General features: G+C 37.4%; 1 protein-coding gene and 1 long non-coding RNA gene across 5 annotated transcripts in view; one reads left to right on the top strand and one right to left on the bottom strand.

The window, feature by feature from the left end:
* Positions 1-14,929, bottom strand: part of HOOK1 (hook microtubule tethering protein 1) — a 70,438-nt gene extending 55,509 nt beyond the window's left edge. The window contains exons 1-5 of one of the 3 annotated variants that reach the window (XM_004751650.3): positions 14,798-14,929; positions 14,380-14,523; positions 7,579-7,664; positions 2,918-2,990; positions 30-80 (exon numbers count right to left, since the gene is read on the bottom strand). In XM_004751650.3, coding sequence (XP_004751707.1) covers positions 30-80; positions 2,918-2,990; positions 7,579-7,664; positions 14,380-14,442 — 273 coding nt within the window. In that variant the 5' untranslated portion in view covers positions 14,443-14,523; positions 14,798-14,929. Of the gene's footprint in view, positions 1-29; positions 81-2,917; positions 2,991-7,578; positions 7,665-14,379; positions 14,693-14,797 lie in introns of those variants that run through there. The other 2 variants (XM_013055640.2, XM_004751649.3) reach the window with 2 other exon arrangements.
* Positions 14,930-14,977: 48 nt separating this feature from the next.
* The window catches only part of LOC101684020, a 40,016-nt gene continuing 32,724 nt past the window's right edge, over positions 14,978-22,269 (top strand). The window contains exon 1 of one of the 2 annotated variants that reach the window (XR_006601769.1): positions 14,978-15,120. This is a non-coding gene — a long non-coding RNA (uncharacterized LOC101684020). Of the gene's footprint in view, positions 15,121-20,681; positions 21,187-22,269 lie in introns of those variants that run through there. The other variant, XR_001179217.2, reaches the window with a different exon arrangement.

Genomic DNA, 22,269 nt, shown 5'->3' with positions numbered 1-22,269 from the left:
TATTTAAACAAAGTCAGATTTTTTCATACCTCACTGTAATAACTCATAATTCCTTGAAGTACCTTCTTTAAATTACTAGCCTAGTGGGGAAAAAAAGAGTAAGAATTCAATAAATTATTTCAAATTAGTAATGAAAGAAAATTTATGCCAAGGTGAAAGACATATAGAAACCCTGGCCTCATAAAAATGACAATAAAAAAACATGTATTAGAGTTTTATAAATACAAGCATATGATATTTTTAAACATGAAATCTTTGATCAAAGTTTGATTAAAAGTGTCTTCATGCTTCTGCAGGTTAACCAGAGTAGTTCTACTTAAAGTGAGGTGCAGTGGAGTACCAACTTTAAAGATTTAGCTATGAGCATGTCCATCTCCAAGTCACGAGTGAGTAACAGGGTTTCTACTTATTTTCTTGACACAAACAACAGATAACAGGACAAAATGCAAGGAATAATGTTTTCTAAGCTTTATCCACTAGACAGTGTGGAACTCTAATTTCTGAGAGAAGAAAAACAAAAAAGATGAGCCCAACTCTAGCCCAAGATTTCTCTCGGGAGGCAATTTTCATTCCATGAAATAAACTGGTAGAAACTAAACAAAGCCTGATGTTCTCACTGAGTTGAGGAGATAGACATCAGAAGTTCAGGAAGGCCAAGAGAGTTAGAATTTGCGGGGCAGACAAATAAAGAGGTAAGCACTATGGAGAGAAAATGCTTCAGAAATCTGCACAGTTTGTCACTTTCAGCTGAATACCAATTCACATGTGCATGGGTGAAACTCACTGAGATTAAACAAAAATAATTTCACTTTTTTTTTCATTTTTTTTTTCCCAGTCAAGAATAACTCCCAAGAAAAAACAATTCAAGGAAATTTAAGTGAAACAATTCCCAGAGATTACACAGGGCCACAAAACATTGAAATTCCCACCAGTCAGAGTGAAGAGACTATCTGCATCCACAAGCACTCACTAAAGACCCAGAAAGGTCACACCTTGGTAATTGGTCTAATCTAGCCCTAGAGGAAAAATAAATCTAGATCTGTCTCCTAACCTTCAAAGCTTTGGAAGGATCAAACCAATTCACCAACTATCTTAACTGCCTGCAAGAACAAAGTCCAACATTCTTTAAGGAAAACACAAAATTCAGTGCTCAACAATGAAATTCATACTATCTAGCACCCAATAAAAACTACTACACATGTGAAGAAACAGGAAAATGTGGATCATAAGGAGAAAACTCAGTCAATAGAAATGTGCCAAGAAATGAGAAATGAAAGAATAAGAAGACAATAATGTTAAAACTGCTAGCTTCAAAATGTTCATGGATTTAAATGAAAACGGGAATATAAGAAGAGAAATGGAAGATTCTCTTTTTTTCTTAAAGAAAAAAATAGAGATGGTCTCTAGATAAAAAAAGGAAGACTCAACTGTTAGGCATCTACACAAAAGACCTAATATAAAGACAGATTAAAAGAATTAAAAAAAAGATACACTCAAGCAAAAAATAATAAAATTTAATTTTAATTATTAATTTAATATATGACAAATTAAGACTTCAGAACAAAGATGGCCAGAGATTAAAAAAAGGCCATTCATAATGATAGATTCATTCATCAATAAGACATTCAAAAATTAATGTATATAAACTTAAGAACAGAGATTTGAATTATATGATTTAAAAGTTAGCAGAACTGAAAGGAGAAATCAACAAATCCATAATCATTGTTAGAAATTTAAGGACTCCTCTTCCATAACTGATAGAATAATCAGCCAGAAAAATCAATAAAGATATAAAAGAGGCAATAGTACTATCAATACATTTAACATAATCCATCTGCAGAATACATGTTGTTTTCAGGTACACAAAAAACAGTACCCAGACAGACCATATGTTAGGTATAAAATAAGTCTCAATATAGAGTTATGTTATCAAACAAAAACTGAACTAAATTAGAAATAAATAAATATAAGAAAAGTACCTTAAAAATCCTCAAATATGTATAATTTGAAATACCTACTTCTAATCTACCTGTGGGTTGAAAGAAACCCCATGGGAAATGAATAATTTTGAACTTAAGGAAAACAGAAACACAGTATGTCAAAATGTGTGGGATGTGTAAGGCAATGTTTAATATTAGGAAAATAAAAGACTAAAACTTGGGATTTCATTTCCCACCTTAAGACACAAGAAAAAGAAAGAGAATATGTAAGTAGAGGAAAGGAAATAATACAGAGAGGAAATCTATGGAATAGAAAACAAAAGCTAGTTCTTAAGAAGAAACCAAACGAATTTGAAAAATGTCAAGTCAAGTTTATCAAGAAAAAAAAAGGCAAGACATAAATTGCCAACATCAGTAGAGAAAGAGGATACATCACTAAAGATCAGAGTCATTAACATATATTATTATCAAAATAGTTAAGAACAACTATCACAGAAACGATTCCAAGATCCATCAGTAGGTGAATTGGTAGGTGACTGTGGTGTATCGATGTACTAAAACACTACTCAGGGGAAAAAAGAAAAAGGAAAGAATTCCTAACACAGGCAACATGGATGAGTCTCAAAAACATCAGTGACTGAAAAATGCCAGACACAAAGAATAGTAAAGAATATATACCGTCTGATTCCATTTATATGGAACTCTAGAAATCTACAGTGACAGAAAGCAGATTCATGGGCCAAGCGAGGAGTGGGGATTAACTGGGAAGATGCATATAAGTGCATGTTTTGGGTTAATGGAAATGTTCCACATCTAATTACAATGCTAGTTACATAGGAATATACATGTGTCAAACTCAAACTGTACACAATAAAATGCACCCTTAGGTTAATTTATTAAAAAAGATTTAATTGATCTTAGTGTTAATTTTAAAATCACTGTTTGGATTAAATGCTTCTACTACTTATTCTGCATACCTTTATTCTCCAGTTGTCACCAATATCCTCTTTAATTCGGCTTAACCAAGATTCATTGAACCAAGCTACATCACTGAAACAAAAATACAAAAGGAAAACATTAAAATGTTTTTGTTACATAGAAACTACTAAATTAAATAAATATTATGTTATAACAATATTTTATATCCTAAACCCTCCCCTTAATAAGAATAGTAAATATTATTTAAATGAATCCACTGAATTTTTAGTGATTCCTAAGGATTTCTTTTGATTTCTCATAATAAATTACTTAATTCATTAACATTTTCAATTTAATAAACATTTACTAAGTATGTCATATTAGATACTCTGATGGCAGGCAGATATAAAAGTCCCAATCCTCAAGGGGGAAAAAAAGAAGAAAACTAACATTTTTAATGTGCCTACTCTGTATCAAGCACTGTGCTTGCTGCTTTTCCATAGTGCAACATTTCAATATCATAGTAAGTGGCAAAGGATTGATTATGATTATCCTCAAACTTACTCTTCAGGGAACAAGATGAGAAAAGATAAGTGATTTTCCTAAAGTGATACTAGTACATGGCAAAGTCCAAAATAAATCTATTTGATTGTAATTGAGTAGAATAAGTGTAATGAGAAATCTACAAGGACAAATTTGGTTTTAAACTTGTAAAGTTAAGTCATATTAATATGGAATGGCAAGACAAAGAATTGCTATACTGATTGCTTAGGTTTTAAAGAATAACATTTGGCTAGAGTGAACTGTGCTAATAGATCATACATACTCTAAACAAATATTTGGATGTTTGATCTGAGTAAGCAATTGAGCAAGATTAAACTTCATATGCAACCTCATAACTCTCTGGACATACCCTTCTTTTGCTTTTTTGTACTGACACATCTACATATCTTAACTAGACTCTTGGCCCTAACATTTAGCTCCTTTTCTCATATTTCCCAGAACTTCAGTGAAACTCAAGGGACACCCAATAAGGGGACATAAGACTGAGAAAGCAAAATATGGATAAACTGTTTTATTAAAAAAAACTAAGAATCAATATAAAAATTATTTTTTAACTCCATGATGGTATTTGTCCTCAACAGTTTAACCAACTAAATACAGACAGTAATTAACACCTGTGGGTTACTATACACAACATAGTTGTTTTGCTTCAACACACACCCTGACACTTTCCTTCTTGAATAATCAAAAGGTTTACTTGCTTAACATATCAGACTGTGATCTGTACAGATGCATGTGCAACTGGACTTTTATGTATTAAGACCTCAAGGTAAAAATCTATCAGGAGAGGTTCAAGATACCAGATTTCAATGATTACAGCTGAATCCAAGCACTGGTGTTAAAGTCAGGCCAAAGCTATGCAAATCCAGGGTTTCAGATAATTACCTTATTCTTTGACTTTAACCTCCACTTCATGTATAGACTGAAGAATATCTGAGTACCTCACAGAACAGTAAGAACTAAATGAAATAACATATGTATAGGGTATATAACAATGTTTTATAGTTTAATAAATACTCAGATGTTGGCTATCAGGATTTATCATTTCAAATGCTCAAATATGTGCTGAATAAATGAATGAACAAACAAGTACATGGTACTTGAGGGCTCTGGGTTTCTATATTCTTGTCTCACTCTTTTTCCTCTAGCAAAAATGTCTAGTCAAAGGCAAAAGAAACAAGCAGAGAAGCTATCTATAGTTTAAAGTGGCCAAATTAAGCCTTTTAGGGGAAGTCACATGCTATAATATTTATAGTTCTAGTGGGTTGAATTGTGTCTCCAAAAAGATATGCTCATCTCCTAACCCCTGACACCTGTGAATGTGACCTTATTTGGAAATAGGGTCACTGCAGACATAATCAAATTAAGATGAGGTCAAACTAAATTAGGGGTAGGACCTAATCCAATATGACTGGTGTCCTTCTAAGAAGAGGAGAGGACATACAGACAGAGAGGGAAGACAGACACATGGAGAAGAGACAGAGATTACAGCTTTGCTCGGGTGGGGGTACCCAGAAGCTGGAAGAAGGAATGATCCTACCCTACAGTCTTTGAAGAGAAGAAGGCCCAGCCAATATCTTGATTTAGGATTTCTAGCCTCCAGAATTATGAGAGAAGAAATTTTTGTTGCTTTAAGTCACTTACTCTGTGGCACTTTGTTAATGCAAACCCTAGGAAATGAATGCAGTTGTAGTTACAGTTTTTCCTCTTGTGCTTTTTAAAGATCTACATATATTTTAAAAAGAGATATACACAGATTATGTATTCAGACCAGAGATAATAATTAGGGACTTGTAGAACCCTAATGATAAGCCCATGGTTCCCATGTCTAAGTTACACAGTTTGGGCACTGAATTTCTTTTTTTAAAGATTTCTTTTTGTGGGGGAGTGAGCCAGCAAGGGGGGAGGGGGTCAGAAGGAGAGGGAGAGAGAATCTTAAACAGACTCCATGCTGAGTGCAGACGCTAATGTGGCGCTGGATCTCATGGCCCTGAGATCAGGACCTGAGCCGAAATCAAGAATCAGACATGTAACCAAATGTGCCACCTGGGCGTCCCGGGCATTGATTTTATGACCTTATTCTTTAGCATACCTGCCTCAGGTGAATAATAAAAGAATTATTCATTTAATCCTGCTACTTCCTTAGAAAGCAAAATTTCCCTTCTCATCTTCAGTAACAACTTTGATGTGATTTGATACGAGTCACAGTAGCAATCAATGCAGTAAATAAACTGTAACATATACAAAGTGCTTGAAGTGTTCAAAGAAATATGGTAAAATGAGCCCTTTTAGCAGGAATATGAGAGACTAATGCAACTAGGAAAAAATGTATGCTTCCAAGTTTCACTATCCAAATCCAGACTTCTGGAAAGGAACAAAACAAGAAAGGAACTGAAAAAGAAAAATAAATTTTAAATATTCCTTAAATGACAAGGAAGCTTAGACAGCTAAGTACATGCAAAAACAGCCAAACAAAGCAAAAAAAGAGGTTTCGATCAATTTTAGGCCAGTCTTATGTTTTATGAAAAAAGAGAGCTTTATAATGGGTTGACTATTATATTATTTTTAGAGAGAAGTATTAGTAGACAGTAAGAGACAAAAAAGAAAACAAATAAGAGGAAAATCCGAGAGACAGAGGATCAGCAGTGACTGTAGAATCCACCAGATTATGGAAAATGAGTTGGTGATAAAGGGTAGACTTTAAATTTGAATTGGCCCTACTCATCAGGTACAGTATAGGGAGTCAAAGAGCCACTGTATCACATCTTGGCAAAAACAAGTCTCTTCCATTATGTTACAGTAGAAAAGCTATCAGAGCCACCACAACACATATAAATAAGAGCTTTGGATGACACTGTTGAATCAAAGAATGCATACCAGCCTTACAGTCTATACCAACCACAATGTAGCTGCATCTACACCAAAACCCACAACTTACTGCAATGAGAAAAGGCAAGGTGGACATTCTAACGACAAAAAACAATGAGGACTTTTCCCATGTCAATATCCAGAAGGCTTCCTTCTGACCAATGAAATCACTTTGAAACTAATCAGGGTATAAATTAAAAAATGTTTAAGAACCATTTTTAAGAAAACAGAGGAAGAAGGCATACTTTAGAATGACTACCAAAAAAATGTTAACATGTTAAGTTTGTCTCTTAACGTGTTAATCTTGAGTTAACCAAAAAATCTATTTAAATTACATCATGTTGAAGATGCCAAGTAACTAGAATTTTGACATTTTAAGTTGTTTTTCTGAGGGTGAGAAGGAATTTTGGCAAATCCACCTACAGGGTTTTCAACGTCAATCACAACAAACCTTGACAAAATGATGGCAACAATTAAATAAACAATCTCTGGCTATGAAACAAGTGACAGAGGTAGGATTCTTGTCTCATTGAAGGATTATTATAAGAATAAGCAAGTACAAAATCAATATGACTATCAATTAATAAATTGGCTCCATTTGTTCCTACAAGGTGTAGAGCTCATATTGCAGATGTTATAATCGTAATCCTTGCACAATGTTTGGCAAAAATTGGGAAATAATGGACTTAAGAGCTTTTGATACTATTAATTAAACCTAATGGGTCTAACCCAAACAGAATTATTAGTTAAGATTCCTCAATATTTGTGACTTCAAATTTCTTTTATACCTCATTTTATTAGTAGTAGAGTTATAGAAGTTCTACTTTTAATTCAAGTATAGATTTTAAAATTTAATATTTTCCAAATCCAGTATTTATATTTCAGTTATCTCTAAAATAATAATCTTCACACACTGACAGCTTCCAATAACAGTAATACAACTGGAAAAAATTAAAAGCAATTATACCATTCATTTAAACTATATACACACTATATATATATATACACACTATAACGTGTCTGTGAACAGAACAAGTTTAAAATTAAAATCTCTTAAATAGATAAGAATCTTGTTTGCTCATTTAGTTAAGATGGACCTCTGTGAATAAGCAAGAAATAATCAGGTTGTAAACTTTTTTGTTCCCCAGATGCAATAGTGTGTTGGTACCATATGGCTCTCAGGACTTTGTAGGATACAGTTTCAGTGACTTTTAGAATGTGAGTCTAAGCTTTCTTCCTCGGTGTTGGGTTTACAATTCTTTCAGAATCAGTCTAGACCACCACTTACATTTGATGAAGAACTTGTGCCATGGCAACTCCATTAGTCAGCTGTTTGACATCTTGACAAGGTGCAGCAGTATTGAATGTCTGCAGCTAAAATGACATAGAGCAAATTACTTCACTGCCTCTTTACACTTACAGGGTAGTGTTACCAACCCTCCCAAACATATATATACATAAATGAACATGACCGAGCTAAAAATTGTCCTGTTTTGTTTAAATTCTGATTGTGCCTAACAAATGAAACTATATTAATAAGTTTCTATGGCTATGTAATATTTTTATAAAAATAAACACTTAACAATTCATAAAATCATGAATAATCATACCTAAAATATTTAAATACATTGATGCAGTGTATGAAGTATTCCAGAATTTCTGAAAGCTGCATGTAATGCTCTTAAGACAGACAGCACTGTGTTCATTTTTAGGAGAATAACATCAAAAAGAGCTTTAGGAAAACCTATTATTTCAAATTAAAACTTCACTCACATCATGTGGTAGGACAACAAAGGCTAGAAATGTCAAGTCTAAAACTATGTAATTGACCACTAAGCTCTGAAATAAGGCAGGGCCTTAGCCTGCCATCCAACAATTAGTCTCAAAGCATGAACGGTCCAGAGCCCACCCATCACATCAAGTTGTTTCTATCCACTTCGGTTTTAGATACTACTCTTTTCAAATCTCTATGTTAAACATTCATGTTCATGCTAAAAAGAGAAGTGGGGGTGCCTGCGTGGCACAGTCGGTTAGGTGTGTGACTCTTGGTTTTGGCTCAGGTCGTGATCTCTGTCTGGGTTGTGAGATCAAGCCCTGTATCAGGCTCCACACTCAGTGCAGTATCTGCTTATGGCTCTCTCTCCCTCTCCTTCTGCCTTTCCCCTCTCAAATAAATCAATCTTTAGAGAGTGAGAGAGAGAGAGAAAACAATAAGCAAATACAAGACAGAAGAATTTTTCTAATAAGCAAATACAAGACAGAAGAATTTCTGAAAAGCAAATTACAACAGAGCTACAATGGTTCATATACTTCCTAGAAATCTCACCTGAACCCATTATGATCTTAAATTAAATACATTATGACTCTCTTTTCCTACACATATTCATCTCCTTTACTATTCAATCATTGTTCTTTAGTTCACCACTTAACTGTCTTAATCTGATACAATTCTCTCCCCATGATTCACATTTAGTGATTGAGATTCTATAAATTTATCTCCATTATGCCAATACAACATGAAAGGGTGACACAGACAAATCTAGACACAGTCACTTTCAAAGTATACACACAAAGATAGTTTACTGAGCTCCTACTCTCGTGGACACTGTAATATATGATGGGGTTACAAAGGAAAATCACCAGTTTTCTACCCTCAAGCAGTTTCAGTCAGGAGTTAAGAGGAGAGGAGAAAAAGACATAAATTATTTCTAGAAAATGCCATTCCCAGTCTCATGACACAGTATGCACAAATTGTTCTGAAATAGATGGGGGTTAACTAATTCAATTAGGGCTGTATTTAGGAAAGACTTCTTAGGGATGATGCCTGAACAGAAGGTCTTGAGTAAAGAAAGGGCCAAGACAAGGAAGCTTCAGGAAATAGAAACATTGTAAGAGTGCAAATACATGAAAAGAAATGGTATTTTTAGGCAACATACAGTTTGGTATTACTGGATTTCCAGTGCAAAGAGGAAAGAGAAGGGGTGACAACCAAGGAGGGGTAAGAAAACAGATATGGGTCAGGACTCTGGAGGGCTATGACAAGCCTGGACTTACCCTTGATGGTATGTATCATCCTTATAATAGGAAAGAGAATAGTTTCTACCTCAAAAGAAGGTGGTGAGAATTAAACGAGTTAGCAAACAAAGCAAACTTAGATCAGCACCTAGCACACGGTGCAAGCTCAACAGCTGTTAGCAATTAACTATGATTCAGGGTTTCTCAAAGTTTGGAGTCGAAGAACAATACGTATGAGAATCCCTAGACCTATTAAGTCAGAAAATCCCTAAGTGATTCTTGTGCACGCCGGTTTTTAGAACCGTCACTCTGGGTGATGATGAATCACTGAAGAGTAGTAAGGAAGAAAGTGACACCTTTAACATATTTTGAATAGCAGCAATAGTGACACAGAGAAAGGAAGGGAGTAATTTTACACCTGAGTCTGATAGAAGATTCCTGCAATGGTCTTGTTGATAAAATGGACGGCTTAAGAGATAATTAAGGTAATGCTAACTAAAAGGACAGAATGAATTGATGGAATTTAAAATATAAAATAACCTGGATTTTGTAATGAAATGGATGTACAGGGAAGAAAAACCCCAGGGGATCTTTAAAAAGAAGACAATCACATATTTTCAGGTAAACTGTGGCTCCTACTTTTCAACCCTTCCAACTGACCGTTTCCTTCACTGACTTTTTACAAAATGTATATAAGTTATCTAAAAAGGATAATTTTAGAAGCACAGAATATTAAGTAGTAAAGAAATATGTAAAAATGTACATATACTAAGTAGTTGTCTTGTCGCCCACCATGTCAATTAAGATTAATTTTTCCTTCCTACAAACACAGAAATCAAAGTGTCTTTTGAAAGTTCTTTAACTAGTTGCAAAGTAAACTAGATAACATAGATTATGAATTATTTGGCCAAATATAAAGGCTTTATAACTAAGAAGAGTGAATAAATTAAAAAGTTTGGTATGGGTAAGGAGGCCAAAACAGAGGGCAAAGGAAAAACATCTCCTTTCACAATATTCTTTGTAGAAGTGAAGAAGCCAAAGTCTTTTTAGTGAGTGGCCCAAAAGGGACAGACAGAGCTTCCTCAGTAACCACAGTGTTCTGGCAAATAACCATCTTAGTTTCTTCTTTATCTATAAATAAAGCAAATAATCAGAACTGTGGAAATGTTGTCCCTGAATTGCTTCAATGTAAATGTCACCAAGATCAAGGGGAAAGGGCGGATTTTCACAACTGACAGCCAATGAAAACTGAACTTTGGGTAAGCTCTATTCTCATATTCTCTTCCTCTACATGCTCATTTCCGGAAAAAGATTACTGTTTTGAGTTTCATGGTTTTCATAAAAATGATTCAGCCTTCAATATTTTTTGTTAATCTGGGCATATATTTGGCACGAGTTTTTCCTTTACCTGCCTGTCAAAGTCAAAGAAAACAAGAACTGAGAAAACCATTAAAACAAATATGGTTCAACTCTAATTTTATTGGTGAAATCAAAGTCCAAAAATTTTAAATTTCCAAAAGTCACCGAGCTGAGAGGCAGAATTAAATTTTTCTTCATATGAATATTTAAAACTCTCATATACTCCCTCTACCTTGTAAATGGTGCCCAAATTTATCCTTCAGCCCTAAGTTTTTTGCTAAGTAGCAGTATAACATTTTTAAGAAAATTATTTTAAGATGAGTTCCAAATTATAAAATATAACTTAATTGCCAAAAGAGGCACCTCTTTCCTAACCAGCTTTTCTTTATGAGTTCTCAAATTGTTAATGTTGATTGTTCTGTCCCAGAACACCGTCTGGTGCTGAAAGAACACAGTCCATTACCAACTATCTTCTCATCTCCATGATTTAGCCCCATCATAAATTTTTAATCTTTTATCTCCTACTAGTTCCCCTCAACATGTAACATCACTCAGTATGGTAGGGAACACATTAAGAGATGAGAGGTATCATGACAAGATGTGTGTATTCCACTAACTCTTTTGATCTACTGCCAAAGGAGACCATTTACATTACTGCCAGGGGTTCTTCCCTATGTTTAGAAATTCATTTCCCCTGATTTCTACTGAAATTTCTACTGCTGAAATCCATCAATCCTCTATAATACAGTTAGAAGTTCACCTCAGGTATCAACGAGAACCTACTTAATGGTGAAATACTAGTCTCTGAGGTCAGGACCAAGACCAGGATATTGACTATCACCACTTTGATTCAATGTTGTATTGGAGATTCCAGCCAGTTCTTGTTCATGGGGACAGAGCAGAAAACCAGTCATACAAGGGCTCTGACCCCAAAGAGCAAATAGGAGGACTTCAGAAACTGTTAAATATTATAGACACAAAGAAAGTGGGTAACAGGTTACAAAGTGATAGGAGTGGGGGCGGGGGGGGGGGAGGGCAGGTCAATCACTGTTAACTGATTAGGAAAGATGACAACAGATCCAAGAACCAAATGATGAAAAGAAGTCGGCCACTAGAAGAACTAGAAAGAGAATATTCTAGGCAGAGGAAAGAAAGGTTAAGAAAAACCTGATGTATTAAAAACTGCTTAACTTCCTCAAGAAATAGAAAGTGCAGCATATTAGGCATGGCGAGTGTGGCATCAGGAGAGTTTGGAAAACTTGGGGAAGTGAAGTGACATCAACAATGCAATGACTGGTAAAGACAAAATAAGATACCAAAGTTCACTGGGAATCAACTGGACAGGTAAAGAGAAGCCAACAGACAGAAGAAACTAAGGCAGAATATCATTTCACAATGGAAGCATCAAGTAAGATAAGGATAATATATCATAGTTTGTCAAATCCAGGAGGTGTAGGCCTTAGAAAAAAGGAACTCAAGTGCAGTGGGTTGAGGAGTGAATGACAGTTCAAGAAGTATAAAGGATGAGTATTAAAAAACTCAAATAATTTGACTGCACAGGAAAGTCTCCTGTGTGGTTTTAAAAGGAAGTGACGGCTCTTTGTTCTTTCTCTTTAAGGTAAGGAAGATTTGAGTAAGCTTACATGTAGAGAGGAAGGAACCAAAGGAGAGGAAGAAACTGTAAATACAGAAAGAGAATAAATGATAAAGCAACATTTTAGAACAGGTATAAGGGACAGGATCTAGAGCAAGAGCCAAAGATAAGGAGGAGGTCATTTTCCTGAGAGAAGAAAAGTTGGGGGCTCAAACAGGGTACTGACAAAAGTTTGCAAAGAGAAACAGGTGGAGCCGTGTGGTTGTTCTTAGTCTTTTTATGGCTGGGCATGGTTATGCCAACAGGAAGACTTCACTATAACAGCATTCGTAAAGGCAACAACGCTGCACAATAATTCCACCTTCTCTGCAGTGCTTCAGCAGCCTGGGAACTGGAGAAGCAAATAACCTGTTACACTCTGTCATCTATACCAGTTTTGTAGTTTTTGAAGGAATACTGCCTCTCATTGTAAAAGTACACAGCTCTACCACTCCAGCAAAAAAATAGAAATTTCTTTGATTATTCTCAGTATCTGTCTTCCTTAGTGCCCTGACCAAAGTAGGAACTCAGTAAATATTAGTTCAAAGAATAGAAACAGTCACATAACATTTTAAAATACTGTGAGACAATTCAAGAAAACCCTATACTTCCCCACCACCTCATATAAGTCAATGACATCATAAAGACTAAGTTTACTATTTAACTCAGATGTTTGAAGCAATAAAGTAACAGATTAGGATACACCCTTTAATTAGCCAAAAACACCTCATTAAAAGCAATGTTGCCTCATTTCATGACAGTTTTAAAATACAGCATCTAAATCCCAATACTTATTTTAAATGAAAGTACAGATGAACAGTTAGCTAATTGCTTTTAACTCAGAAATTCTATATACTTGTATTCCACTTATAACAAAAGCTATTTACCTCTATACTGTTTTAAATTACGGTTATTTCCAGTAGACTTCATACAGGGCCAGAAATCTTCTCTGATTTCTCTCATTCTTGTGAATTACTCAAATTAGGAGATTGCTAGGGAATCTCATCAACAAATTACTACCTCCTGATCCAGTCTGTATACATCCCATTGTGTACACACTCCTCCATACACAACAAGTTTGGGGATGGGCACCATCAAAAACACCTTGTGGACACACCATTAAGTATCAACCTTGCCCGATAAGGTTTATAAATAAACTACTGGCTGAGCACCTCCAAAAGGTGAGACATCATTTTACTGAGGGGAACACTGGAGACAGAGTCTGCCTGTCCAAACCAAAAACAAATTAATTAGAAATACTAAACATGCACAGGGGCGCCTGGGTGGCTCAGTGGGTTAAGTGTCAAGGACTTCATCTCTTGTAAGTTCAAGCCTTCCTGGGCGCAGAGTCTACTTAAAACACGCACACACACACACCCCAACCCTAAACACGCACAAAGTGCAAACGAAAATGCCAAGTCTCTTTCTTTAAAGAAAATGCTGTCCACTCAAGGGGGGAGGCAGCAAGAAAAGGGAAATATAAGCCCCCCACCCCAACATATCTTTTTCTGCACACAGGAAATATATGCAAATATCCCCTCTAAATGCCTTCTACAAAATCAGATGTCCTGGGATCCTGGAGGAGCTCTCATGATTCAGGAACCAAAACCACCTCTTGGCCACCTGCCTCCAAGCAGAGCAAAGTGGTTCCGGTGGGAGGGAAATTTCGGAGGGGGCCTTCGCTCCCGAGTGGCACAAAGATCCGTATAGGAAGGCTCTTCAGCAGACAGAAGGCAAGAGAGTCGGTGGCCCAGAGGGAGAAAACAGGGCGGCAAGGAGTAAAGGGGATGGACACTAGGCTCCAGCCACAGCTGTGAGAAGCACGATCAGGGGAGTAAGAGGAGCGTTCTGCGTCCAGAGCTCCCTTCACCCCTCCTTCGTCTCCCACAAACATACACACACACCTGCCTCGAGACCCGCAGGTGGCACTCTCACGGTCAAGGGCGACGGGAGGCGCGGAGGGCAATGAGCCGAGTCTGCGGCGCAGGTGGTGCGATTCACTCCCCAGGCTCACCTGCGGAGAACCCGGGGCGCCGGGCAACTCGCCTGGGCCCCTCGGCCCCCTCGACCTCTCGTACTCACCCAGATGATAAGGCTGTCGCACAGCGGCAGCTCGGACTGCGAAAGCGGCTGCGTCTCTTCCATGGTCTGGGCCGCCGTCTCCGACGCCGCTGACACCGACACCTCCCTCCTCCCCGCGCTCCGCCAGGAGCCGGCGTCGACGACCTGCGCGCCGGCCGGGAGAGCTTGGTAGCCAGGCCCAGCGCCCGCGCGGCTCACGCGCGGAGCCTCGCGCTGCCGACGTCGCCGGCGTAACCCCCTCCTCGCCACCGCCACCGCCCCGGTCCCCGCTCCGCCCCACTCCGCGGCTCGCCCCCTCCCCCGTCTGGCCAGACTGCGCGGCTCTGCACCTGAGCCCCGCCCCCTTCCGCCCCTCCCTCCCCTCCCTCCCCTCCCTCCGCTCCCTCTCCTCCCCCACTTCCCGCCCACTCCCGCACACCTCTCTCCGCCGTACTGAGTGACCAGAGCGCGCACCAGTCACAAAGAAAGTAGGTGCCCGAGAGGGGCGTGCGGGGCGGGAGGGGGCGGGAAGAGCGGGGATAGGTTGCGCAGGAGGGATTGCTGATTGGACGCACCCTCTTGGCTTTGACCAATCAATGTGAGACAAGACAGCCTCCGGGAGGGAGTGCGAGAGGGTGGGAAGGGGTTTGTGACCTGGCAGGTGCGGTGAGGGCGGGGGCGCGGAGCGCGCGTGCGCGGCGAGCGTTGTAGAGGCTGAAGCTCGCGCAGCCCCAAGGGCGAAGAGGCAGCGGGGCTCCAAGCGTAAGTCGGGCGGGCTCAGGCATCTTCGCGCCTCCTTTCTCGAGGTAGGGCAGCTCCTGGCTACACCTGAGGAGACCCCCGCTCTGCTGCCATGATGTCTTCAGAAATAGATCCCACCCAAGAATAAAAACCACTCGCGATAGGGAGAGCTGATTATCTCCTGGGCGTTCGTTGGCAAAGGACATTTTAATTTGCAGACATGGGAAAGAAATGTGTTTGCTAAGGAGGGAAAACTACCATAAAGCTGTTTTAAATAAGCTCTCACGAGATCACGAGCCACGGGCCACCGGCAATTTTATTTTAAATGGGGTAAAAGGACCATTTTCAGGTAGGAAAATGGAAAATGAAATCATCTTTTAGTTTTCAAAAAACATGGAATTTAACAATGTAAAATGCTCCCGATTTTGTCTTTTTTTGAGAAGGGGGGGCGGGGGGACTTAAAGTTGGAAGCTCTCCAAGGTACTGATGTATGGCTTAGGCAGTTGAAATGGGTTGGGATATTCTTAATCTTGCTGTTGATTTCCATCACTTCACTCATTCATAAACTCATCAATTCATGCGCTGTGTAAAAATGCAGCTGGCTCAGTTATATTGCCGCGTCTTTATATTTAGACATTTAAAGTTTAAAACTGATGGATGACTGCAATTAAAAGCCATCAAATGTAAATCAGTCTCATTCTAAAAATAGAGTCCTTGCATTTGCTATCAAGTCTCTTAACATTATTCCAGAACTTTCTTACCCCATGTGGAGTCATTTTATATTTCTGGACACTAGCAACATCAGTAAAGTAATTTAATGAAGAGGAAAAGATCTAGGAATTGAAGACCTGGTCTTAGTCTTGACTTTACTCCCCACTGCTTTGTGCTGTGGAACCCAAGGTCTACATTTCTACAGTGATGCTAATGACACTAACCTTCCCAGTCTCCCTCACAGGGACAAACTGATACTGGATGTGTAAGAGTTTTATGAATTGAATAGTCTTTGGAAATATGAGTTACTACAATCATACATGCTTATCAGGAAGAGTCACAAGTGAATTACTAGGAATATTTAAGAAGAGTAACTGGGGGTCAAATGAGTTATCCTTCTAAGCTCTGTAGAAGCAGAGAATAGATCCTCAGGGAAGGATGTTCAGTTGTCTTCATGATACTGGATCTAATAGAAAAATATGTGAAGGAAATGATCAGTGAATTCAAAGAAGAAGAAATACAAATAATTCAAGCAAATATAAAAAGGTTAGAAAAATGCAAAACATGAATCATTGAAATAAAACAATGAAAAAAATAATGTTCAGAAGAGTGAAGCACACTTTCTTTCATATAAAGCTGGAACAAACATTTTTAGAATGATTTTTCTAATTTTCTGCAATATTTATCAAGAAACTTTAAAATATCCATGCTATTTAAACCCATGATTCTGTAATTCCACTTCTGATCATAAATTCTATTGAAATAATCAGAAATGTAGTCAGAGGTTATGAACAATGTTATCTATTGCAATTCTATATATGCTGATCAATGTACATACAATAAACCAGAAAGGTTAACTACATTATAGCCAATTTATAAGATAGAATATTTGGCAACTAATAAAAATAATGCTTTGGAGAATATTTAATATAAGTTCATCATGATATATAACATTAAATTGAAAATTCATGTATTAAAAGTATGAGCCATATGATCTCAAAATTTTATTTAATATGTGCATTGCAAGAAGACAAAGGAATGTTCATTAAATGACTGTCATTTTTATTTATGGATAAAGGGATTATTTTCTGTAATCTGTATTTTTCATCCTGCAATTAGTTTGTATTATTTTATAATCAGAGAAATATATATATTTTTAAAGTGCCTGATACAAAATAGTCTATCATTTTCCAACTGTTGACATTCATTTCCAAAAGTTGGCATCTATATTTGGAGCATTGAATGAAACTGATTTTTAAACACTAGTTGTGGGGTTTTAAATTGGAATAATCTTTTGAAAAATTTTTGACAATATATATCAAGAATATTTAAAATCCTCAAAGTGTTTAAACCAATAGTTTCTACTTCCAGAATCTATTCTAAGAAAATAATCAGATGCAAACAAAATTGTTGATTGCAGTGCTAGTTATCAAAGTAAAAAAAGAAACAGCCATTAAATGTCTGAAAGAAGAGTGATTAAACACATTATGGTATATCCATACAATAAAATATATTGTAGCTATTAAAATATTTTGAAAGAAGTTTAATTGCTCAGGAAAAGGCTTAAAGAATAATACTAAAAGAAAAAATTGATGAAATAAATCTGTATATACAGTATGGCTCTCTCCCTCTGTTATATATATACTGTATTTGTATGGATCCCTATTTTTGTATCCATGTGAGTATACATATACACACTGAGAGAGAAAGAGTAGAGAGACTAAACAAACCAAACTATTAATAGTAATTTTGATGATATCAGGGTATTGAAATAATTCATAAGTTTTACCTTCTTTGTACTTTACAGTAATTTAAAATGTTTCTTTGGTGATTTTATTATCAGACAACAACCTGTAGGATGAAAATGATTAAATTTTTAATATGGTTAAAACTTAATTTGGAAGAATACATAGAAGAGTATACACAAACACACACACACACAATCTGTGTATCTGTACAGAAAGAGATTGAAAAGAGAGTTGGTTAGAATTAAGCACAAACTTTAGAGTTATGGAGACCCGATGATTTCTTATTGCCTGTGTGATCTTGAGCAAGTCAGTTCATTTCAGTAAGCTTCAGTTTGTCTCTGCAAAATAGAATAATACTTGTATATATTTCTGTCTATTTCTACATTGGTTACGGATTTTTTGGTGGGAAGTGGGAGAAATCAAACTTGGGCAACTTTATAAAGAACAATGTTGTTGCAAGGATATGAGAAATCTTACAGATTCAAAGGAGTATCTGAAGAAGCCAGCATGGGATAGAGCAGGTCCCAAAGCTGCTCATCAGAGGCAGGTAACAAATCTATGGAAGTCTTCTCAGGAGAACACCACCTAGATGAACATGATCAAATGGTTGCTAAGTTTTTCTCAGTCGTCTATTCAAGATTCAAGTTCCAGAGAAGGTGCCCAATTGGATTGTCATAGGATATGTGTTCAGCCCTTTGCCATACACAGAGCAGGTCCCCAGATACTTCTGCAGGACTAGTACCAAGGTGAAATTACAGGGTGGTTGATGGAGGGTGAGGGAGATGGATGCCTGCAGGCAAAAATAAAAACAATTCTCTCATAATTTCACATGGTTGTTGTGAAGATCAAATGCATATAAAATGCTTAACAGAACATAACTGCTCAGTACATTTTAGCTGTTATGGACACTGTGTATAGGTCTTGGGATGTGTGTGTGCATGCTTATGTTTCAACTCATTTTTTAAAACAAAGTAAATATATTAGAATATTAGCTGTGGTTATTCATGGTGACTATTTTTATTTTCCAGTTTCATCAAAGTGAACAAATATCACCTAATTAAAATAAAACAAATAAAAGATTAGCAAAATTTAATTAAAATTCAAAAATACATTTTCTTAGAGAAATATCGGGTCAGGATGAGATTTTAAACTCTAAATTGGGCTAGACGTGGATGGAGAAATGCTAAAAGAGAATCCCTGATTAAGTATCTCCAATAGAACTGCCATAGGCTCTACTTGTAAAGAGGAAATCTGTACTTTGCACCTACAAGTGATGGAGACGTCGAAGGTTTTCCCTACTGATATCTAGATGCCCTAAATAGCTGAGAGTGGACCTCAGATAGAGGAAAACTCTGGCCTGGACAGCCACCAATCTAGATATTCAGACACAGCACCCACTCCAGCAGAGTAACCAGCTGCAAACATTCCAAGTGGACCTCATTAACAATGCACTGATTCCTGAAGCAAACTATTGGGCCCCCAACACACAAGATCCTTACAGCATTATTTAGATGCAGCTGTACCTTGGGTAGTCCCTCAAACAAAAGTCCTACAGATGTTTTAGGGACAGAAGGAAAGAAAAAGGGGTAAAGAAAGGGAGGGAAGAAAGAAGGAGGAAAAACAATTACAACATAGGCTGGATCTCAGCAACAGAGAGAGAGAAGCAGCCAGAATGATGCAAGATCCATCATAGGGGTTAACTTGGTTTTCTGTAGGATACCCCCAGGACTGGTCTGCAGTCCATGTAGTTCCAAAGAACTATGGCGGACTTGGGTTATGTCCAGTCAGCATCAAGGTCCAGAGGCAGTTACATGTAACAGCAGATACTTCTAGATTGATAATTTTCAGAACCTGAGTGAGAGTTTGGAATGGTAGTGTCTAGGTTCTGGAAAAGATTCACAAGCCCTTGTCAGAGTTCTTGGGAAGAGAAATGATGACAAAAATTGACATTTTAAAATTGCTTCTACTTCTTAGGCCTGTGATCCCAGTGGGGGTTAGTGCCTAGCTCTACTAACTACTGTTCTGGGTGTAGGGAGTAAAGACCAACCCCAGACACCAGCCAGGCACAAGCTTTGGCTTTTCTAATAAAGAGAAAATCTTGGACAACGTTGACTTGGCCGCTCAGTGGATCTGAACGTTTAGGTGATGGGGTTGGGACAGACTTCATCTATCTCCACACATACTTCCAGCTGGGGGGCCTATTCAGGTAGAGATTGGAGGACGAGGATCAAGAATGGGGGCTACTTTCCCCTGTATAAAAGGAAACAACTTACCTATTCCTCACAGTGGCCAGGAACTGAGTCCTGTTATGAAACTAATGATACAAGGAGATTGTAGGTGGCACCAAGAATTTTGCTTCTGGTGCTTTTATAGTTCAAGCTTTAAGTTCAAGAGACTTTCATATCATTTAGTAAAACTGCCTTTTCATGCAGTTTTTCAGTTCAGTGCTTCCGAGCAATGTTATCACTAACCTGGTTGGCTTCCCAAAGAGAAGATTTCGATGGAGAAGTTCAAATTAAGGGTGAAGCCCTCTCTGTTACTGGGGCATGTACATCTATATAGTACAAGGGAGTTTAAATGTATGCTATAAGCAGAAAAACTGCAGGCAGTAGGTTCTGAGATGGAGATTAGCAGGCAGGAGGTTTATTAAGAAGCAGTCTTGGGAATTAGCTGTGGAGGAGAAGAAAGGGAAGCAGAAGTGCACAGAGGGAGAAAGCAGGCTGTGGGGCAGTCCTAATGAAAGTTTAAACCAGCTCCTGGGGAGCTCTGAAGCTAGAGTGGCCCTTCCAGGTTGTCTAAGTTTGGATGAAAGTGACTTAGTCTACAGGCCTCCATGTTGATCAATCTCTGGATGTGAGCTCTCCTGGAAAGGTGATGTACCAGTCAAGGCCATTCACAATAGCATCCCCAAATGTTGCAGGCCTGGGCATCACATCACATTATCTTCTGGGTGGACATGGTATGCTATCATTTAGAATGGTAAAGCATTATAGGGGCACCTGGGGGACTCAGTGGGTTAAGCCTCTGCCTTCAGCTCAGATCATGATCTCAGGGTCCTGGGATCAAGCCCCGCATTGGGCTTTCTGTTCAGCAGAGAGTCTGCTTTCCCCTCTTTCTCTTCCTGCCTCTCTGCCTACCTGTGATCTCTCTCTGTGTCAAATAAATAAAATCTAAAAAAAAAAAAATTTAGAATGGTATAGCATTCTAAGTGTCAGCAATGGAAAATTATCTCTAACTGCAGCAATAGTATAACTGTAAAGTTAAAACGGTCACAAAGGAAGAATGTTGGCATTGTTTCTTACATTGAAAAAGTTCCAAAATGGAAGGGGATTGTAGTCACAGATATAATTTCATGTGGGGACTTGGTGTCAAATCCCTAAACAGAGGCCTCCTTAGAGTGCTTGGGAAACAGAAGTTAAAAAAGATAAATCACAGCACAGGGTAATATTATAAATCATATTTTTAAAAAGACTTATTTGCTTATTTGACAGGGGAGGAGCAAAGGAAGAGGGAGAGAGACAATCTCAAGCAGACTCTCCACTGAGTGCAGAGCCCAGCACTGGGCTGGTTTCCCCAACCCATGAGATCACGACTCAAGCCAAAATCATGATGAGCCAGATGCTTAAAGGTGCCCCTATAAATTGTATTTAAACTGATGAAAGGGATGTTTATTCAGCTATTTATTGAATTAAAATTTATATTACCATTTTATTTATTAGGCATACTTAAATTCATCCCAAAGTCCTCCATGAAGTAATTGGACATAATTATTTTATTTTGTCCTAAGTAACTCAGATGATAAAAAAATAAAAAGTTGTATGTACTATTTTTTTCAAAAACTTAAAAAGGCAATAAAAAGACATATAGTAAAATGTACTGATAAGTGTAATCAATCTAAAGTATCACTGAAACTTATAAATCCTATACTTTATATTTCAGTTTAAGTGAATCACAAGACATGTCTTCATTTTACACTCTGTTAAAGAGATGATCTATGCTTATCATTCCATTGATGACCTATTTTTTATGTACAAAAATCCTTCTAATCCATGTAAGCAGATTTTAAAAATAAAGGCCAAATGCTGACACATAGTGGCTAATCATTTAATCCAGGGATGTCTATCTCTAAAAAACCAGTAAAATCTAACTTTACAGTATAACTATCTAAGGTACCTTCTATTGTCTCCAAGGGTATTGAAAATTAATATTTTTAAATGAATGATTTAATTTATATAAATGGAAAGTGGATAGAATCATGTCCTTGAGACAAGATTCACGGAAATAAGAAGAGCACGATTTCTAAAGAAGACATGGACCACTGTGCGAGAAATACTTCTTATATTTTATGAGAGCCTGAGAAAACTATATTGGATACCACTGTGGTTAAAGACAGTATTCTGAAACCTCTACACATGTACGAGTTGAAAATACATTAAAGTGATGTTTGCCAGAGGAAATGTATCTTGCTCATTCTCCACGTATTATATCACATAACTTATATAGAATGTAATACATCTTAAAATACAAAAATGATAGAAGAAATTTATCAGGGCATTCAAGGACAGAAGGAGAGGGGCTACCTAACCATAAGCAATAAGTGGGCCTTAAGAACAAAGAAGAAAATGCCAGGAAAAATGTGTGAAGGGTTTATTAATATGAGCCATTGTAGGAAGTACCTAGAAATCCAGCTACAGGAATTTTTGAAATTACT

The sequence above is a fragment of the Mustela putorius genome, unplaced genomic scaffold (genome assembly GCF_011764305.1).
Source record: "Mustela putorius furo isolate JIRA1106 unplaced genomic scaffold, ASM1176430v1.1 tig00003853_pilon_pilon_pilon, whole genome shotgun sequence".
Lineage (NCBI taxonomy): Eukaryota > Metazoa > Chordata > Mammalia > Carnivora > Mustelidae > Mustela > Mustela putorius.
This window is presented reverse-complemented; position numbering and strand designations above follow the sequence as displayed.